Source organism: Siphateles boraxobius, unplaced genomic scaffold, assembly GCF_051911475.1.
Source record: "Siphateles boraxobius isolate OS27281-9 unplaced genomic scaffold, OSU_SipBor_1 3, whole genome shotgun sequence".
NCBI classification, from domain to species: domain Eukaryota; kingdom Metazoa; phylum Chordata; class Actinopteri; order Cypriniformes; family Leuciscidae; genus Siphateles; species Siphateles boraxobius.
Window position 1 is genome coordinate 6,880,232 of NW_027508919.1, and position 19,587 is coordinate 6,899,818.

The window sequence follows — 19,587 nt, forward strand, 5'->3', positions numbered from 1 at the left end:
AACAGAAAGTGCACTTAGAAATGCACAATGTTATCTCTTCATGTTATTTAAGATTGTCTGCATAGTAACCTTTTGTCACCTCTGACATTAAGCATCTCGTAACACCCTGAAGAGTTCATTTTGTCTTTGCTTTTGCATGTTCACTCGCAGTTGAAAATATCAATATGATCATGCACTTGATGTTTAGTTCTGAATTTAACTATGCTATTGCAGACATCATCGATGGTGACTGGGATGTTGGTCTACTTGCAGGGGATTTCCTAGCCCCACAAGCTTTTTTCTTCTTTCCTCTTTTAACTAAAGATGGCCTGACAACAGCTGCGCTCACACAAAGACACGTCCGCACACACACAAACGCAAGCGTGCTCGCACACATACACATAGCCGCAGACAAGACTATATGAATTGATGGTTTGAAGGCTCGATTTTTTTGACAGAGGAAGGCTGTTGCACAGAAAAAGATCTGTCAATGCTTCTACTCACACCCTGAAATCTGCGGATGACAATACTGTTGCTGTCTGCTAACTGGGAAACATCTCTCGAAACTGCATGGTGCAAAGCCCAAAAGAACAGAAAATGTGTTGAAGTTCAATTTTCTAAAATAAAAAAAACTTTCCAAAATGGTGGTCACAGGATATGTAATTAAGGTGTGTTGTGTGCATGTATAAATCTAATAAAAGCGATGTGTTCAGGGCAGACCCAAGTACTTATCAAGTCCTATGTATTTTCTTAGCTTTTAGAATGTCATTATTATGCTTTTTTGCTTGATGTCATAATGCATGATTGTTTTTGAAAAGTAAATAATATCTACCGAACATCAAATATCTCATTTGTCATCTGCAATTTATAACCAGATATTTCCTATTCAGAACAGAGTTACACAGATTAAAACAGGAGGGAATTTCCTTATCTTGTGCGTCTGCAATGTAAATAAAGTTAATGACTGATCTGGGTGAATCAGCTCTCTAGACCATAAAAATAAGGACGTGAGAAACATCCTCTGCTGAGTGAAATACTGTATGTTTTAGGCCAGTGGTTTTCAATCGAAGTTTTGAGCCAAAAACAGGTCCAAGGTTCTGAAAAGTGTCGAGAACAGCAGGTGAAAAACAATGCTAAATGCAAATAATAATTTAAAAAAAATCCAGCTAAGGTACAGTATGATAGCAACATTTTTTAAAATAGGACAATTTCAAAATTAAATGAGAAACAACTACACAACATAAATAAAAATATGACCCCCAGTCTATATAAAAATACGATTTCTCTTGAAGTGAGCATAAACATGATTTTGGGCTGACCACAATTTATTTGGATGGGTGAATTATTAGCTGCTAAAATCATGAAAACATCCCAATCTAATTTTAAATTCTCAGTTTTCCTACTCAGTGTATGTCAGGTTACTAATTGCGCATATTAATGAGCTTATGCAATTCATTAAAATGCTAACCCGCGGTTTCACAAACAAGGCTTAAGCCTATTCCCAGTCTGAAATATATGTTTGAGCTGTTTTAACTGAAGGCAACTTGCACTGAGATATCTTAAAATATGTCAGTGCCATTGTTTTGTCTCAAGATGCACACTAATGTTTCTTTCTAAGGCAAGTTTATAAAAGCTACTTAAATGTCTTAATTGAACTAAGCCTAATTCTGTCTTAATCTAAGCCCTGTCTGTGAAACCAGGCCTAAAGGTGTGGTCATATTAGTGAAATTCCATGGGCAAAAAAAGGTCCATTGTCAATAGTGTAGCAATAATGTATGAAGCACAACTCACACTAAACGTTTAAACTAAGCAACTGTCTGTTGGTCAATGTTGCGACTTTGAGGTAGCACCTTGAACCTGTTGCGAAATCTGTGTGGCGAATTCTTTCCCTCTAACGCAAAATTCACAATCACATGGATTCGTGTTGAAATGGCTGGATTCAACAAACAACATTAAATCCAGCAAACAAAAATATGTTCTAAAAACATTTGTGCTGACTTCCCATTAAGTTAACACATTATTTCTGAATGTTCTCTGAACACCTCTGTTTTTTTTATGTTTTAAAACGTTTTGTTCTTGTTTATACGAATGTTAAGGGAACATTCTATTTTTATCATTTTGCAAACATTATGGGAATGTACTTTCGAATGTTTTCTAGGCTTTCTGAGACATGTACTAACAATCAAAAAATGTTAGACGAACATCCAACGTTTCAGGGAAAGAAAATGTTCCATGAGCAATGTAATGATCTTGTGCTAACGTTTTGAGAGCATTTTCAACGTTTGAACATTGAACCTTATTAAAGAGAGAATATTATTAAAGACCAGATAACTTTGAACGAAAGATCTATGAACATTACTGGAAGAATTTTTCATAACTTTTAAAAAGAACCTTGTCAGAATGTTCCCTGTTAGCTGGTAAATCATTTTATAGAATAATTTATTTTTGTTTACTTTTGTATGATAAAAATGTTGGTGCTGTGTTGGGTCACCATTTGACATCCAGTCCTATAAAACAAATTCAGAAACACATCACATTTTGTACTAGATTTAAAGCAACTTTTGGTATTAAAACACAACATCAAAACACTATCACATTTTTTATTTCTGGGGTGATCAATTTAAACAGGGCATTAGGTAACAAATAAAGCACTAGTAGAGTTACACCACAAAAAGTGCTTTTAACTTTAAAAAAAAAAATGTTTCGTGCATGATTGCAGAAAATGGGACAAGGTGTGGCTTTTGCATAGGTCACTAGCTTTGGCATAGGCATGGCAGCAGCAGAGGGCACAAAGGCTGTATGTTGACTAGCATCTCACAAACAACGGACTGGAACATAACGCACGGTTTGCTAGGCATGAATATCCTGTAACACATCAAGGATGGCGAACAACGTTCTAGTCCTCACCTCCACAGAGCATCAAAAGGGTTTTACGATAGTCTCCTGATGTGTCGCCCTAAGAAAAATAATATGATTGGTCAGACCAAACATTTTACCATTTTTGGAATAAAGCATCAAAACACACCCTAGTTTGAGAACGTACATGATTATATCAGTGAAAGTTTAGTGTTGCATAATGCTATTAAGCCATTATGATATTCATGACATTACATAATCACAAAGAGTTTCATAATAACTATACGAGCAGTGAGATCATTTTCTTTCCTTCAAAACCTAAAGTGCATTTCCATGGAAATAAAGTTTGAAAAAGCAAATGAAAAGTGCAGCGAAACCATGCAATTCTACAAAACAATGAATCTAATCCAGAAATCATTTGACACGCAGCTTGAAAACACACACAGACTTGTTCTCTGCATGCTTTATCTAACTCTGCACACATCTAAAAAATAAATCATGCGGTTATTTTTTCATTTTTAAATATGATTTGAATTAAAATGATGCATTAGCTTTGTTACGCTTAGTTTATTTGCATACTGGCACATGTAATGTAACATAATAAGCCCAAAAAACAATGCATAAAATTTATAAATTAGTGTTGTTATTGATCTGTGAAGGGAATTTTGACTACAGAGCCAGTATAGACCTGTTGTTGAACACTTCCTGTCTCTACTCTCTCCACCAATCAGAATCAGCACACTGAGAGGAAGTCAAGCATGCAGGGGAAATTCCTAAACAGCTGAGCCGAGCGAGTACACCGCAGGAACCTGTCAAACACTCTGTTCCCCTCAACTTAACTAAAAGAGGATGTACAACGCCTACAGTAATACAAAACACAATATCTACACAACTCTCTTTAAATTCTCTAACTTCCAATCACACCAGTAAGTCATTCACTAAAGCATGCAGTATATTTGACAAGGAGCACACAACTTACAACGAACGTCTCTACCTGGATGAATTCATGCAAAGAAGCTTCATGGATGTCCTTGAACTCTTTGCGGATGTTGAAGAGGTCGATCTCGGAGCGGGACACTATGATGCGGATGAGAGCCCTATCATCTGTTCCCAGGCCCTGCAGGGAAAGTCACGGCGCTTAGAAAACTCAGTGCAGACACTCATCACAGGTCCTGTGACTCATAATCAAGTCTGAGAACCATTGCTGGCACAAACTGTTGCCTTACATCAGTGTGTTTAGACCATAAAAAATGTTTCAGTAGAGCATGTTTTTAATCAACGTCTCTTATTCATCACCCAGAGTAAAGTTTTTGCTCAGAGATCAGCTCAGGAGATTTAACTGTGTACTCGGTTATGCTTTATTTCAGTATCTGAATACAGATTTTTGCATCCTATCGAATCTGAGCACAGACATTATTGAGATGTCTTCTGAACTCCTTGAGTGGGGTTACTAGTGTCTGAGAAGCAGGAGCCTTAAACAAAAACCTCCATTTGCTCCTATTTAAATCCCATTCCTATTTAAGAGAACCAGATGAGATATTAAAGAGACCTCAGTTGATCTCTTTTTCCATTCTATTGGCACTTTGAGATGACTGATGTCATGTTCTTGGCCTAAATGTTTGCGATATGTCCTGCTCACAGAGTGATGTTGATGGAAGTGTATTACATAACAAAGCACTTTTACCTTCATGGCTTTGTACAATCGGTCAGCAAAGTAAGATGGCTGATTCTTCACACTTCGCACTGGAAAATACAAACATGTAACTGATATTTTTTTCAGATGACTGGAGTCATATGATCTTTTTTGTTTGAAATGTGTAAAACCTGATTATAAATTTGACTTTTGCTGATGTAATTGGTATAGGGCTCATTCTAGATCATCTTATATTGCTAGTCAAGATTTTGTGCTAAAGTATTGTTTAATTATTTTTAAGATTTTAAGATAGCCTTTTCACGTATAAGATGAATAGCATGTAAATGGTGGCAGTTTTTCTAATTGTAATAGTTTCTAGTTTAAATTTAAAAAAAAAAAACTATGGCCTGGTTTCAAAGACAGGGCTCAGATTAAGCCAGGATTAGGCCTTAGTTCAATTAGGACATTTAAGTAGCTTTTATAGACGCGCCTTGGTAAAAAAATGAATTCTGACAAAACAATGGCACTCACATATTTTAAGAAATGCCAGTGTAAATTGCTTTCAGTATTTTAGTCTGGGACTAGGCTTAAACATTGTCTGTGAAACCTGGGGTATAAGTATTAGAAAAAACACTTAAAAATTAGAAATGTTGCCTTGACAACTAAGTGAGATAAAATACTGTATGCTTAAGTTGAAGTACTAAAATGACTAAAACAGAAATAAAAATACATTAAGGCTAAATAGAAATATTTTTAGAACAACTTAAAAATTATAAAAGCACAAAACAAAATTAATAAAACCCAAACTAAATTTAAAATGAAAACTGAAAATATAAAAACAAAAGCTAAATCAAAATCAATAAATACTACAATAGTATTGGTACTAAAATAACACTGATATATAATTCAATTTAATTATATAATGTAATATAATTTAACTGCCTCGTCATCCATTAACTCCATACTTTTGATAGTACATTGGAATTAAAAGAGCAAACATTTATTTGATGATAACATGACCCCTGTAGAATATAAACATTAACTAAAAAAGAAAGTAATGTATTAGTGATTTATTTTTCTGGTGCTCAGTCATCGTACTGACAAAGTGCTTACCGATAGCAAACATGGCATTTTTAACATCTCCTGACATCTCTTTCTTTATGATCTGTTCGATATCTTTGTTGCTGCACCTCACAAATTCCTGAAACACTGGAGGGGATATAGCAAATGTTGACTAAAGCGTTCATGAAAACATGTATTAGCATGTGTGTATCAGTAGCAAACATGTATTTGCATTACCTTTCCTCAGATGAGGGAAACTCCTAGTGCACAGGATACTCATGAACTTGTCCTCCATGTCACCAGAGTCTGCGTTGCATGCATCTGCCAATTCCTTACATGGGATGAAAACATTCAATCTTATGACAATACTCTGGTATTACCTTTATACTTGGTAAACAAACAGCTGTTGACTGTGTTTTTCAACTATATTTCAACTATACTTGTTTTTCAAGTATTTCACACTTACTTGGGCATCTTCCAAGGCCCTGGCCATGTCTACTGGGCCCTCTTCACGGGCTCCCTGACAAACACACCAGTGAAATATGAGTTTATAAAGCAAAAAGTATGAACTATGGGTCAGTGTTTAGATGCGAGAACTGTGTAGATGTACCTGTGCCAAAGCGATCAGGATCCTTTTGAAATGCCCAGATGTATCTGACTCGATGGCATCCTCCAAACTTTTTTTAAAGGCTATGAAGGAGAAAATTAAAATACATGGATTAGGTAGACATAATGCGATGTATATCCTGTATGTAAATAAATGACTCTTCATATCATAGTAAATGCCCCATTACACAGACTTTTTGTCAGTGTTTAGCATAGATAAATGGCGCCACCTGTTGGACACATTACTCAATCTACAGTCAGGATTTTATTTACCATTCTTATAGGCAGAACACATCTCCTGAATCTCCTGGTTGCCTCTAGTGACCAGGATCTCAATCAACGCATGTTCATCAGTCCCGGCGCCCTATTAAAAAATGGAAAATACATACATTTAAGCATAAACAAAGTTATTTCATAGGAAAATGTTTACAGTAAATAAGCTAAATTAATATGCATGTTGCATACCTGTTAACTACATTTCTTTATCAACACAGAAAAACTCAACATGAAAGCAACATCCGCAAACAAACAGTCCTTGTAGAGAAAAGACTATTACCTCTGCTCTAGTTTGGACAGGTCACTGACCCCAAGTGAACAAATGAACACAGAAGTTGAACAACAAAAGCAAGGTCGATCTGCTTAAATGATGAAACAGCCTTTTCTATGACTCAAATAAGATTTTGGTTTGGTTCCATAGTGCCATCACAAATTATTCTGTGTACCTCCATGGCTTTCTTCATCATCTTGGCGTCAAACTCTGCTGGGGTCATCATGAGACCAAGAATGAGTCTTTGGAGGTTTTTGGACAGTTCTGATTTTAGGTCAGCCATGAGATCCTAATGGAAAACAACTTTATATATCAGCAAAATGCTAAATATTTTCACATTTACAGCAACTACAGTAAAATACTCTTTACGATTGGGAACAGTTGCAAAACTGGGCAGGACAGTGTCATACCCGTCCCAAAAGAGATTTGAAAGTCTGTCTGATCTCCTGTCTCTGTGCATTGCTCCTTTGTGCCACAATGTCAATAATTGTCTCTTCATCTGTGCCTGAAAAATAAAAGGAAATCATTAATTATTTTTGCTTGTCTTAGTATCTTTGGCTAATGCATGCTATCGACCTTATCAAACTGTGTTTTTACGCACCAAAACCCTTCATTGCTTTTCTCAGAGCTTGTGCATCACTCGCAGGGTCAAAATTTTGATATGGTCGCACAGTTCCTCTAAACTAGAGATAGATAGAAAAGACAAAATTATAAAATTAAATGATTAAAAAGAATGACATACACACTCTTTAATCAGACTTTCAATTAGCAAAAGATTAGCTTCAGTCATTTTCCTTTTTTTCATCTTGTAATTTAAAATGTATAAATTTTCACAGCAACATCACACCAGCAGCATAAACACACATACGGACACACTGAGATCTGCAGGATGGTGTGACACAGACTGAAATGTGTCACAGGAACTGGCAGTGAATCAAGAATCTGATTAGCAAATTGAGCAGCATTCGGATGCTATCTGTGCACAGACAAAAGCTCCACTGTATTCTTTGGGTGCATGACACAGTTATCAACTCTAGCTTGGCCGGAGCAGAGGGTAATATGATGAATGCCGCTGAGAGAAAACGTGGGTGACACCAACCTGGACTTTGGTCGTGGCGCTGATTTCCCACATCTTGTAGGCAATCTGTGCAGCCTCTGGGAAGAACTCCCCTGCCATACTGAGAAACAAACAGCTCTTTACACTTTTGTGCTGACAAAATAACAATGTGTGGATTGAGGGCTTGACAAAAACTTCACATTCTTCACATTCAAACTTCACATAAGGGAATGAGGGCTTGAACAGCTTCAGTTCTTGATCTCTGGCCTGCAGGATGGTGTGACACAGGCTCAGGCTCATTGAAATCTGCAAATACATCTAAATTATATAATATAGTTTGTAAATACGGAGGTATATAAATACCCCACTTTTTTAAAGTTTGGGGTCAGTAAGAAAAAATATATTTATAATGTCACAAGAGATTTCTGTTTCAAATAAATGCTGCTCTTTTGAACTTTATATTCATCAAAGAATCCTGACAAAAATTTATCAGCAAGCTGATTTCAACTGTGATAATAATAAGAAATGTTTCTTGAGCACCAAATCAACACATCATGAGACTGAAGACAGGAGTAATGAAGCTGAAAATTAATCTTTGCCATCACAGAAATAAATTATACTTTTTTCAAATACATTGTAATAATATTTCACAATGTTACCGTTTTGAATGTATTTTTCATCAAATAAATGCAGCATAAGAGACTTCTTTCAAAAACATCTTATTGACCTCAAAGTTTTGAATGGTATGTTCTCCTATTTTATAATGGATTAATGTCTCCCTCTACTGACTGTTAATTGTTACTGCAAAACTTATTTAGAGGCTCTTGTATCCTAGTCCTAGACTCATCATAGTTAAAAGTTGAAGTGTTTTTTGGGGGGAGAATCAGACTTCTAAAGACTTAGTTATAGTTGTCTGGATATAGAGCTGGGTTTGTAACATTTAAAAAAAATGACACACTTAAAGACCTGAAAAATGCTTACTCATCATCTCCTCCACACAGTTTCAGCAGGGAGCGTTTGTACTCCCCAGATGTGTCATCCTGTTGGGTTCACAATATATTATTTACCTTTTATTTATGTACACAGACAACATGTCCACTGTGTGCAAGTGTAACACATGAATAAACCACATTTTATATGTAAAACTATTCGACTACACAATGAACGACAATTGTAAATCATAGAGGAAAACTCAACGACACAATTGGAAATTATTTCAAAGGATAATAAATAAATGTGTGTTGATTGAATCAAGAAAAGTCTGGATTCTGTTTTGTTGGTGTATAGGCACCTGAATCATGTTGTACAGAGACTTCTCATAGCGCAGTCTGAAGCACTCTCTGATGTCCAGCATGTCAATCTCAGCACGGGAGACCATAATGCGGATCAGAGTGTTGTCAGCTGTGCCCAGACCCTACAGACAGATGGACAAACTAAAGGATTGACTAAAAACCTTGAGAATTGTACTTTCATTCCATTAGAATTCATTATAATAAGGCTAGAACAACCTTCATGGATTTGTAAAGGCGTCTGGCAAAGAACATGGGCTTACTCCAGATGCACTGAACTGTGGGAGATAAATCAAATAGCAGATTTTTGTGAAAGTGCAGCTGTGAGTGTTCAGGAATTGATTGCAAGGTGTCAAAGCATACCAACAGCCAGCATCAGTCTTTCGAAGTCTCCAGAGAGCTCGCTTTTAATACTGTCCTCAATGGATTTCTCAGCAATTTTATGGTATTCATCAAATACTGAAAAACACAATTGTTAGTTTACTCTGTTATGTCATACAGAATTGATCCATGTTACATTGGGTAATCCTTAACCATTAAAAATGTATTAAAAATCATAATCACTCATCCTTTAGGTCATTGCACAGTGGTTTTGTCTGCTGCATTACAAACTCTCTTTTATATTATTAAAAGCAGCAACCTGATGGTCAAATCTAATCGGCGGTGCAGTGTGGAGTGTTACAGACACAAAAGAGAGATTGTGCAGTGGAGGAGGGGTGTTAGTCAGCAGACATCTCTGTGTCCAGTGTGTGGCTGCGGCTCTCATACCCAACTGCAAATGGGTCACACTGCGGTTTCCCAGCAGCATGATGAATTTGGCCTCGTCTGTGCCCCACTGTGCCTCTCCTGCATCATACAGGTCCTACGATGAGATTACACACAAACATTCTTTCAAGATGCAAGTCAAGAGGTCAAAAACATACTTGTTAAGTTGTATGGTAGGGCACACTCAATTGTTTTCCTGTTGCTCTTATGCAATGAAGAGTCAAATAAATAAGTAAATTGGCATTATAAATTTAGTTGAGATTTAATTATTGTATGTGAGAAGAAAGAGACTGCAAAGCTTTACACTGTACATTCATTATAAAAAAATATATATTTGAAGGTCAGAAGGCCACAATTGACCAATAAGAATCAATGTATTTGTAGTATAATTCAACATCAGTCACACTCACTTGAGCATCTTGCTCCACGAGGTCTTCACTAACAACATCATCTTCCTCTCTGGTCCCCTGTTAAACAAGAAAATCACAATTATTAAACAGAAACAAAAAGTAGACCATAGGGCTGTGCAATTAATTGAATTTCAATTTCGATTTTGGCTCCCAACGATCACCAAAATAGTACAATCAAGCAAAAACGATTATTTTGCCATGTTCTGTTTTGCAGGAACACTCTAATTTTGTCTTGTGTTCTGAATGACACGCGCACATCTGCCCCTTCCGAAGCCATAAACTCTCTCAGCTTGAATGTTTAAACTGATAAGACTGATAAAATAGGAAAGAAGTGAAAATGATCAACTTTAGTTATGATGCAATGCTGGCCCGATTGTTCAATTGACAATTCCATCATGTCCCGACTCCTAAACACGAGAATGTAGTTTCGACGCTTGCCTTGTCCAACCCATTGTGAGAGACAGAGAGAGAGAAGACGCAGCACAGCTGAACACTCTGGGTTTGTGAAATTGCGTCTTGGAGAAAGTTTTAAAACGATTGATTTGATTTTATAATCTATGTGGATTAAATTAGGCTACTCATACAATCTACATGCTTAAGTGAATCAATGTTTTCGGGGGAATTTCCCGCATTATAATTGGTGGACCCATGGGAACTATTAAATACTTATTGAAGTATTATCTGTTGTATTTTTTTTTTAATAGTTAAAGTACAATAAATGTTCAAATTTAGATTTTTTAAGAATTGTTGAAATAAATATTTTTAATAAATGCAACACGTTCCCAAAGTCATGTGAAATAATCGTGTTACATAATCGTGATTTCAATACTGACCAAAATAATCGTGATTATGATTTTTTCCATAGTAGACCATACAAAAGGCAATTTCATTGTAACCTTAGTGAAAAAACCTATACCAAAATTTATTTAAAATACATTTATTTCATACTAAGTATACTACAAATCCATTAACATATTTACTGACATGTCGCTTGAGACTTACTGATATAATTAATGAACCTTTATTTGGAGTACTTCTTTATTGCACAATGCATATTTCTTAATACTAATAATCTATGTATAATATCAGTCTTTAAATGCAAGGTATTTAAAGTGTACCTAAAGTATACTTGCAATAGTTCCACTTTAACACAATCAAATATTAGTATAACTTTAATTGAACTTCAGCACTCTTTCTGGATAACTTAAGTGCAGGTACAAAATTTGTTCCAATTTAGCAGACTTTAAGTATACCAAATTAGTATAACTAAAATACAATTGCAGCCAGGGTATTTATATGAAGTACATCAAATATGTAAATGTATTTGTAGTATACTTAGCATTAAATAAATGTAATTCAAATACATTTTAGTACATATATTTTTCATTAGGGAAATTGAATGTCTCAGTATAAAAAAAATTACTGAAAAATCAGAAATAGGAAAAACAATCATACACTGACTAAACATTGGGCTGCAGATTTGCTCTATTATAATAATCAACATAAAAGATTTCACTGACCTGAAGCAAAACAACCAGCATCTTCCTAAAATGTCCAGATGTGTCCCCTATAACGTCCTCTTCAATGTCTCTACCATATGCTGTGAACACAAACACAGTCAGGCTTTGCTTCAGTTCAGAACAATATTGGGTTTCGTTTTGAAAAAAAAAAATTAGCTCACCATCTTTGTATGCTGCCACCAGATTATGAATCTGCTCATTGGTTCTTGAAGCGAGGATTTCAATCAAACATTTCTCATCTGTTCCTGCTCCCTTTATAGCACAACAAGCAAGTCAATGTCTGAACACAAATCACATATTCAGTCTCTTTAATTTGAAGGGATAATGGACATTCAGCTAGTATAATTATCCATATGGAAATCAATCAAATCATGCTGTCTCTTATTTGCAGCAAAAATAATAAACAGCAATTTAAGTGTAAACTTCCCATAAAGAGTCACAACTAAGCAGGTTATACATGTATTATTAATAAATCATTTATAATTTTCCAAAAGAAGAGTCAGACATTTCTTCTTTGTTTTTCAATGTAGAATGTTTTCTATTATTAAAGTCCCAAATGACTGAATACTTTGTGATTTTTCACAGCCATAAAATCATGAAATAGTTAAAACTCCCAAAGTAAACAGCTAACCATCATCATTTAATTAATTAAGGAAAATCACTTACCGAATCCTATATAGCCATGGGAAAATAGATTCACAGGACAAAACATGCAGTAAATAACACAGAGAAACTACTATTGCTGATATTGTAATAGGTCTTGATGCTTAGAGAATGTTTGGGAATACTCTGTCTATTGTGTTCTGTTTATAAGTCAAGACCATATATCAGCAACCAGCAATATTTTCAGAAAATATAAATGCAACTTGAAAAAAATACAGCATAACGTATCTATATGAATACAATTAGTACATTTTAGTGCAATTACATCAGCCATGCAGAGCACATTTTAATTGAAGGTCTCAAATTCACACAGAATCTAGATTCTTATATACCTTAATGGCATCCTTGATTTCTTTGGCATCATGATAAGCAGGAGGTCTCATCAAACCCACAATCAGACGTTCAAACTTCCCAGTCAGCTCGTATTTCAGATCATCAATTAAATCCTGAAATGTAATTTTGATAAAGCACATTTTATCCATAAGCCATTTATCCATTTATTAAATGCTTGCTGGAGATTTTTCAGTACCTTCCCATATTGTGATTTGTAGGCAGTGCGGATCTCCTGCCTCTGAGCATTGCTTCGTGAGGTAATCAGGTCTAAGATGGCATCCTTGTCACTTCCTGTAACACAAGAGAGAATCATTTCATTCATTCATTATAGAAATATCCCAGCAGCCACTAGCTACATTATACACATCTATAGATGAGTCCTGGCACTCACCAAAGCCTTTCATGGCATTATAGAGGGTCTCTGCATCACTGCCTGCATCAAAGTCAGGGTGATCTACAATTGTACCTCTGAATCCCTATGACAAAAAATATAGAAGTTTAGTTGTTGTTTTTAATGAACGGTGATGGACAAAATGAGAGATTAATCTTCTCAAACCTTATGAATCACAAAACCTGAAAATGCTTTCCTTCATTGCATTAAGTGGAAAGAGTAAACTCCCTGCAGACCAAGCTGTCATTCAGGATATATTTTTAATTTTTTTTTAAACATAAATGGAGGTTTATGCACAAACAAGGATAAACAAAACTAAATATAAAGATTTATATATAAAAAATGAAAATGAATTATTTTACAACTTTGCTTCTAAATAAAATAAAATTTAAAAAAGTCATTTTCTTCAAAAAAGTGGACATTTTACTGAAAACAAAAGAAAATACTGGAAGAATTTTTTTTTAGAGAGCATTTACAGTCACACGCATTACACTAAACTAAAAAAAATGGGTGGGACAGCCTACATATGTTTATATAATCCCAAAATAAAATATTACACAAACAATCAGACTCTCCCTCTCATCTGGCCTTCGGTCCAAACTCAGAGGCTCAGGCAGGATTATAGCATGAACAGCTGACACCTGTCAGTGCAGCAGTTGTGTGTTATGGTCAGCAGCAAAGGGCAGTTTGTGTGACTGAGAGAGAGACAAAAAGCTTGCATGCAACTTAAAAGTCTGTTACCTTACACTTTCAATGCTATTGAATCTACAGGATGTCGTTCCCCTTCAGAAAGCTGCAAGACCTCACATCTGACAAAGCTCCTCTGTACTCACTGTCTACCTACATGTATTCGCCATAACACTGGTCTTGCTGGCGTGTCTTAGTATAAAAGGGCACAGATCCAGTGTCCTCCCCCTCATGCTTCTCTGCACATGCTCAAGGCCTGTCCTAGAGATATCTCTCAACACAGCAGCTGTGGACTTCCACGTCTACAGCAACAGACCCCAGCAACACTGACCTCAGTAGACAAACATCCGGCCAGGCACACTTTTACAGTATTATAAGAACTATTATAATATGATATAGTCCTCCAGTGTTGTGGCAAGCCAGTTTCTTTCAGTATTATAAGAACTATTATAATATTATATAGTCCTCCAGTGTAGTAGCAAGCCAGTTTCTTTCTTTCAGGAAATATCTAAGATGTCATTGAAAGTTTTGTAAATATTGCCAACAAGAAAATAGTGCAATATAACTTATAAATATAAAACACAACAAGATAAAATTTTCTGATTAAAATGTGATTGCATGTTATTAGTGCTTACTAGGGTATTAATATGCAGTTTTTAGGGTGCTAGGTGATTAGGTCATAAAACAACACCCCCAAATCTCTTTAATATTCTGGTGGCTAGATCTGAAAATTCTGAGCACTTAAAAGATAGCTCAAGTAATAGCTCACCTTTCCTCGACAAGATAGATAGTCATGTGCACAGCACAAACAAGGTTTAATACTTAGGGTTAGAGGTTTATTCAAATCCCTAATAATTTGAAAAACAATAGTGATGCACTAATGTTTTATAAATTATTAGTGTGCTTTAATAATAGATGGGCTACTATACATTTCAAGGTATCTACAATGATATCTAAACAAGATATTGTTTCAATAAAGGGGGAAAAAAAGGAAAAAATTTATCCCATGCGGTATAGTGGTGTTTCAGCATATCTAATTTTTTAATGAGCAATTCATTGACCTCTAAGATTTCATTAAGAAAACTCTGACATTCTACACTCCCTGAACGACAATAGATGGAAAACGAGAATGACTACAATGAGAAAGGAGGCAGAGGTCATGTCTTTGTGGCTATTCTTTCTTGCTTCATGACAAAATGCAAATTGCACATAAATATCAAATTGTAAGCATTGCATAAAGCAATAAAACAGTGATGTAGAAATGTAAACTTACTTTGCCCATGTTTGATCAGTTGCTAGTTGCCTATGGAATGATAATCTTGAATCTGGAGAGAGAATTAAGAAGAAACATGTTAGCCATTCCTTATAGCTTCTGTATAATTTAAAGACAAAAAAGTAATGTCCTTTTTTAAATGGATGATTATTTCTTTCAGAATCCTCTGTTATGTCTGTTATAAGTTATGTATATTATAAGCTACAGTGGAAACTTTAGATAGATTATCTAAAGTCCTCTATTTGCAGTGTAAATGACATTTGAAATGAAAATACATTGCTGCAGAAGCAAACCATGTTTCTTTAGGTCTACTTTGAGTTCAGTAACCTCCAGACCTGTTTAAAATGTATAGACTGTTTAGTCACATAAGAACGCTCTAAAAAATAATGTCCCCCTAATTCAGACCATTTCTACTTCCTATAGGATAAAATGCTAACTGCAAAGCCACATTTTCCACAGGATACTCATTGCTCCACCCTCTGAACTTACACCATGCTCTCTTTCACTACATAATCAGGCAAATAAAGAACTTTCAGTGATGGAAAACGTTCAGTCTGCAGCTCACTGGAAATTTTATTCTCTGTTATATGTATAACTTGTGCACAAAACATCAGGAGAAGCAGTTAGCCTACTGTACAATGATAAATCATCACATATCAAGCTTCATGTGTCATTATTGATTTTGCACTCTGACTCTGCAAACTTTCATAAAATAAAATAAAAAAAGCACAGGCACCTTTTAGTAGTATTGTTTAAAATTGTAAATGTGTGTCAGTGAAGTCCAAAAATAGGCATGTCTCTGTTTGGTCTGAGTCAGGAATACATCCAAGGTCTGAGATAGCCATTCACACAGCCCCACCCAACCAATACCACAAATTATAATTCAATCCATCAAAAATGAATGAAAACCATTCTCAGCTAATCTGATATGTCATATAAAGAACATTACTGCAATTATAACCCTAAAACTTTTTGGTTTATAATCAACTTTCTACATTTTGAATCATCAAACGTATGATTATTCTATAGAATTGAATGTCTATAATGTCTGCGGTAAGTTAACGTTAGTCGGAAAGAATGTGAACGCCTCTATGTGAACGCAAGAGTTGGAAAAGTGGTACCATTTGCCTATATGTGCACCAAAACGCCGAAATTGGTTAATAAAATACGTTACAAATTGTTAAAAATAATAACAACTAAACAACATTATACCTTAATCCCAGGGAGTCGAGCTCCAAATGATGGTGGCCCGTTGCTTCTTGTCAGTCAGTGGTCTTGCTGAGAAACGCTAGCGCGAGTATCAGCTGTTCTTCTCTGACGCAACGCATGCGGCGCAAATGGCACTGAGAAATTAACTCAGGATAACCAGCTTTGATGTAATGTCCACGGCTGACGTGTCGTGATAGCCAGTTCTCATAAATGGCGTGGAGCATAGGATAACTATGGTGAAGAAAGGATCGAGTCGACCGTTGGTTTTTCAGTCAGTAGCCTATCATCTGCAGTGCACCTCATGACCTGTTCCGATCTGCCTATGCAGCACATTTGGGAAGTCCTGAGTCAAGATGAACATTTGAGAAACAATACACAGTATTTTTTGAGGTGAAAGATGCAGTAGCCTACTCACCAACTTTTGCAAAATAATGTATTTTTTTACACAAATAAAAAGAGAGAGAAAAAAACATAAAAAATAAATATGATATTGAAAAATGTAAATAAAGCAGGGTTAAAGAGAACATCTTTATTCTACATGGAGCGGGTTGCCCTCTCATGGCAGTGGCCATATTGGCATTACACGGTCATTGGTGGCATGTAATTTTTTTAATATAGTAAATTAGCCCCTTTGAAAACATAAACATGGGCTAAAAGAACATTGCTGGGACGATAAGCGCTGAGCCAATAAGTGTGAGTATCTCAAAACCACTGTTACTTCTAGGATAATAAGAGGCCGCTAGAAGAAAACAAATAGGCTACTTACTTACTTACTAGTTCACCTTTAATATCTGAATATCTGAAACCACATTATTAATTATCAGACTTTATTTCATATGATGTGAATGTCATTATGATGTCCAAATGTCCAACCCTTTAAAATATTACACTTAAAATAGAAGTAAGCCTATTTGAAACTTTAAAGTTATGAAGATAATCAGCAGGGATGTCCGAACCAGCTTCTGGACGGCCACGATAGATAGATAGATAGATAGATAGATAGATAGATAGATAGATAGATAGATGGATGAAACATCAGTTCTTGAGGAAACAATTGCCTGGAAATGCAGCCTGCATGGCCCATATTTAAGCAGTGACATGTTTTTTTTAACTGTTTATATGAACAGATGCATTCAGAATTGCAGCAAGTACAAAGTCAAACATAGTAACTTATTAATCAACTTAAAGAGAAAAGCAGAGTGTTCCCGATATGCTCTTATAGTATCCAATGGCTAACCATGTCTGCTTTGGCGTGAGATTGCGACAGGGCTATTTCTGTCCAATCCTTTCGGTCATTCCGGTAAGAGGGCGAGGAATTCAAGATCAGAACAGCATAGTAGAGCAGAACAGAGGGAGAGGGGGCCGATAAGGTCACTAGTCATTTACAGTAAACTTTTCTCTCTAAATATTTGGGGTTCCATTTGTGCCAAAAATGAGTCGACTTCTTTGTGCTTTGTACATTTTTCCTCAACATTTATTGCTAGTTGTTCAGATAAATTATTATATGTTCATGTGTATGTTCTTTGTTTATGTCGATTTGTTCTTCATCTTGCTTTGTTGTCCTCACTGTCGTCCTGTTCTGTCAGCCTAACTGTTATCTTGTCATCATTACTGTCGTCTTTACTGTCGTCTTGTTATAAGAGCTAGAGGTATCCCTCAGCTTCTCATAACTTTCTCACATAAATAAAATTATTTTATAAACTTACTTTTTTGTAAACCTACTTTGCTTTTATTTTGACAGCTTTGCGTGAGGTCTTCATCTACACATTTGAAACAGTTTACATAAACGATAGTAAGGATAACAGAGCAAGATAAAAACTAAAAACTCCAGCAAGGATGACAGAACAAGTCAAGAGACAGTTAAGATAACATTAATGACGACAAGATAACAGGAAGACAGAACAGGACGAAAAGAACAAGATGACAGTAAGGACAACAGAGGAAGATAACAGTTAGGAGGACAGAACAGGATGACAGTAATGACGACATTATAACAGTTAGGACGACAGAACAGGACAACAGTAAGGACAACAAAGCAAGTTGAAGAACAAATCGACATAAACAAAGAACATACACATGAAAAAGATTTGAAATTAACTTTTTAACTCATCGGCCAATTTGCTTACAAAATTTTTAAGTTACAGGCCATTTAGAACTTCTACTAGCCAAAAAAGAAAATGAATCAGAGTAAATATGTCACAGCTTATATATATATATATATATATATATATATATATATATATATATATATATATATATATATATACACAAGTTGTTTATATATATACAGTGATGTGAATAAGTTTGGACACCCATGCTAGAGTTGCCTAAAAAGAGGAATAAACCCATCATACCTAGAGATTGGCATGTTTTATTTCAGTTAGCCTAATAGCTGGTTTGATTTGCATTGAAAGATGATCTTATGGAAAGTACCCCATGCCAATCTCTAGGTATGGTGAAGGGTATGTGATGATGTCGGTCTATTTTAATTCCAAAGGCCAGGGGGACTTTATCAGGATGCATATTATACTGGATCCATGAAATAACTGGCCTTTAAAAATAAAAATATGCCTGCCTCTATGGGAATTTAACATAGGGGTGTCCTGACTTATGCACCCTGTATTTTAAGGAAGCACATTTATTTATTTATGATACATTATTCATACACAAAGAAATTTGGTGTCCTTAAAGGTTGGATTTTCCTAATTTTTCTATTGAAGGCATTAAGATCAATTTCCAAAAGATGATTTTTTTATTCCTCTTTTAAGGCAACTTTAGCATGGGTGTCCAAACTTATTCATATCACTGTATATATACGAGAAATATATAGGCCTATATATAGCACGAGTTCCTCATCCTTTTCACCAGAAATGTGGTTTAGGTGGACAGATCAATACAGTCCAAAAAACACCAAAAAAATTTAAGATGTCGGTAAATAAATTACAAATAAATAAAAAAATTAATTTATTTTCTGTTAAAGGTGCAATGTGTAATATTTCTGAGGATCTATTGACAGAAATGCAATATAAGATCCATAACTATGTTTTCAGTGGTGTATAAAGACCTTGGATAATGTTCTTTTACCTCAGAATGAGACATTTATGTCTCCATAACCGCAGGCACCTCCTTCTATGGAGGTCTACATATTGTATCGACATGTTTCTGACGTAGCCCTAAACGGACAAACGCGTTTCGTTACTATGTTGCTCTTCGTGCAAGGAAGCAAGCTTAGTTCAGCGAATAAAACACTGACACAATGATGAACAAGTAACAATCATATTCACAATTACATATAGTTTTACTGAAT

The 19,587-nt window shown here is 35.4% G+C and overlaps 1 protein-coding gene across 2 annotated transcripts; it reads right to left on the reverse strand.

Annotated features, from left to right (window-relative positions):
- Positions 1 to 2,565: 2,565 nt before the first annotated feature.
- Positions 2,566 to 16,653, reverse strand: anxa6 (annexin A6). Of its 2 annotated transcripts, none has more exons than XM_077247594.1 (25): positions 16,284 to 16,653; positions 15,072 to 15,123; positions 13,112 to 13,196; positions 12,917 to 13,011; positions 12,720 to 12,833; positions 11,886 to 11,976; positions 11,725 to 11,804; positions 10,205 to 10,261; positions 9,798 to 9,891; positions 9,393 to 9,488; positions 9,249 to 9,307; positions 9,032 to 9,154; positions 8,722 to 8,780; positions 7,783 to 7,861; positions 7,285 to 7,366; positions 7,094 to 7,188; positions 6,859 to 6,972; positions 6,410 to 6,500; positions 6,141 to 6,220; positions 5,997 to 6,050; positions 5,768 to 5,861; positions 5,582 to 5,677; positions 4,520 to 4,578; positions 3,815 to 3,952; positions 2,566 to 2,935 (listed from the first exon to the last, which is right to left on the reverse strand). In XM_077247594.1, the coding sequence occupies exons 2-25, from the start codon at positions 15,078 to 15,080 to the stop codon at positions 2,876 to 2,878; spliced, it is 2,004 nt and encodes a 667-aa protein (XP_077103709.1). In that variant the 5' UTR covers positions 15,081 to 15,123; positions 16,284 to 16,653; the 3' UTR covers positions 2,566 to 2,875. The 2 variants fall into 2 exon arrangements, with proteins under 2 accessions (XP_077103709.1, XP_077103711.1); XM_077247596.1 differs by having other exon boundaries at positions 3,830 to 3,952; positions 16,284 to 16,623.
- Between the last annotated feature and the right edge of the window lie 2,934 nt (positions 16,654 to 19,587).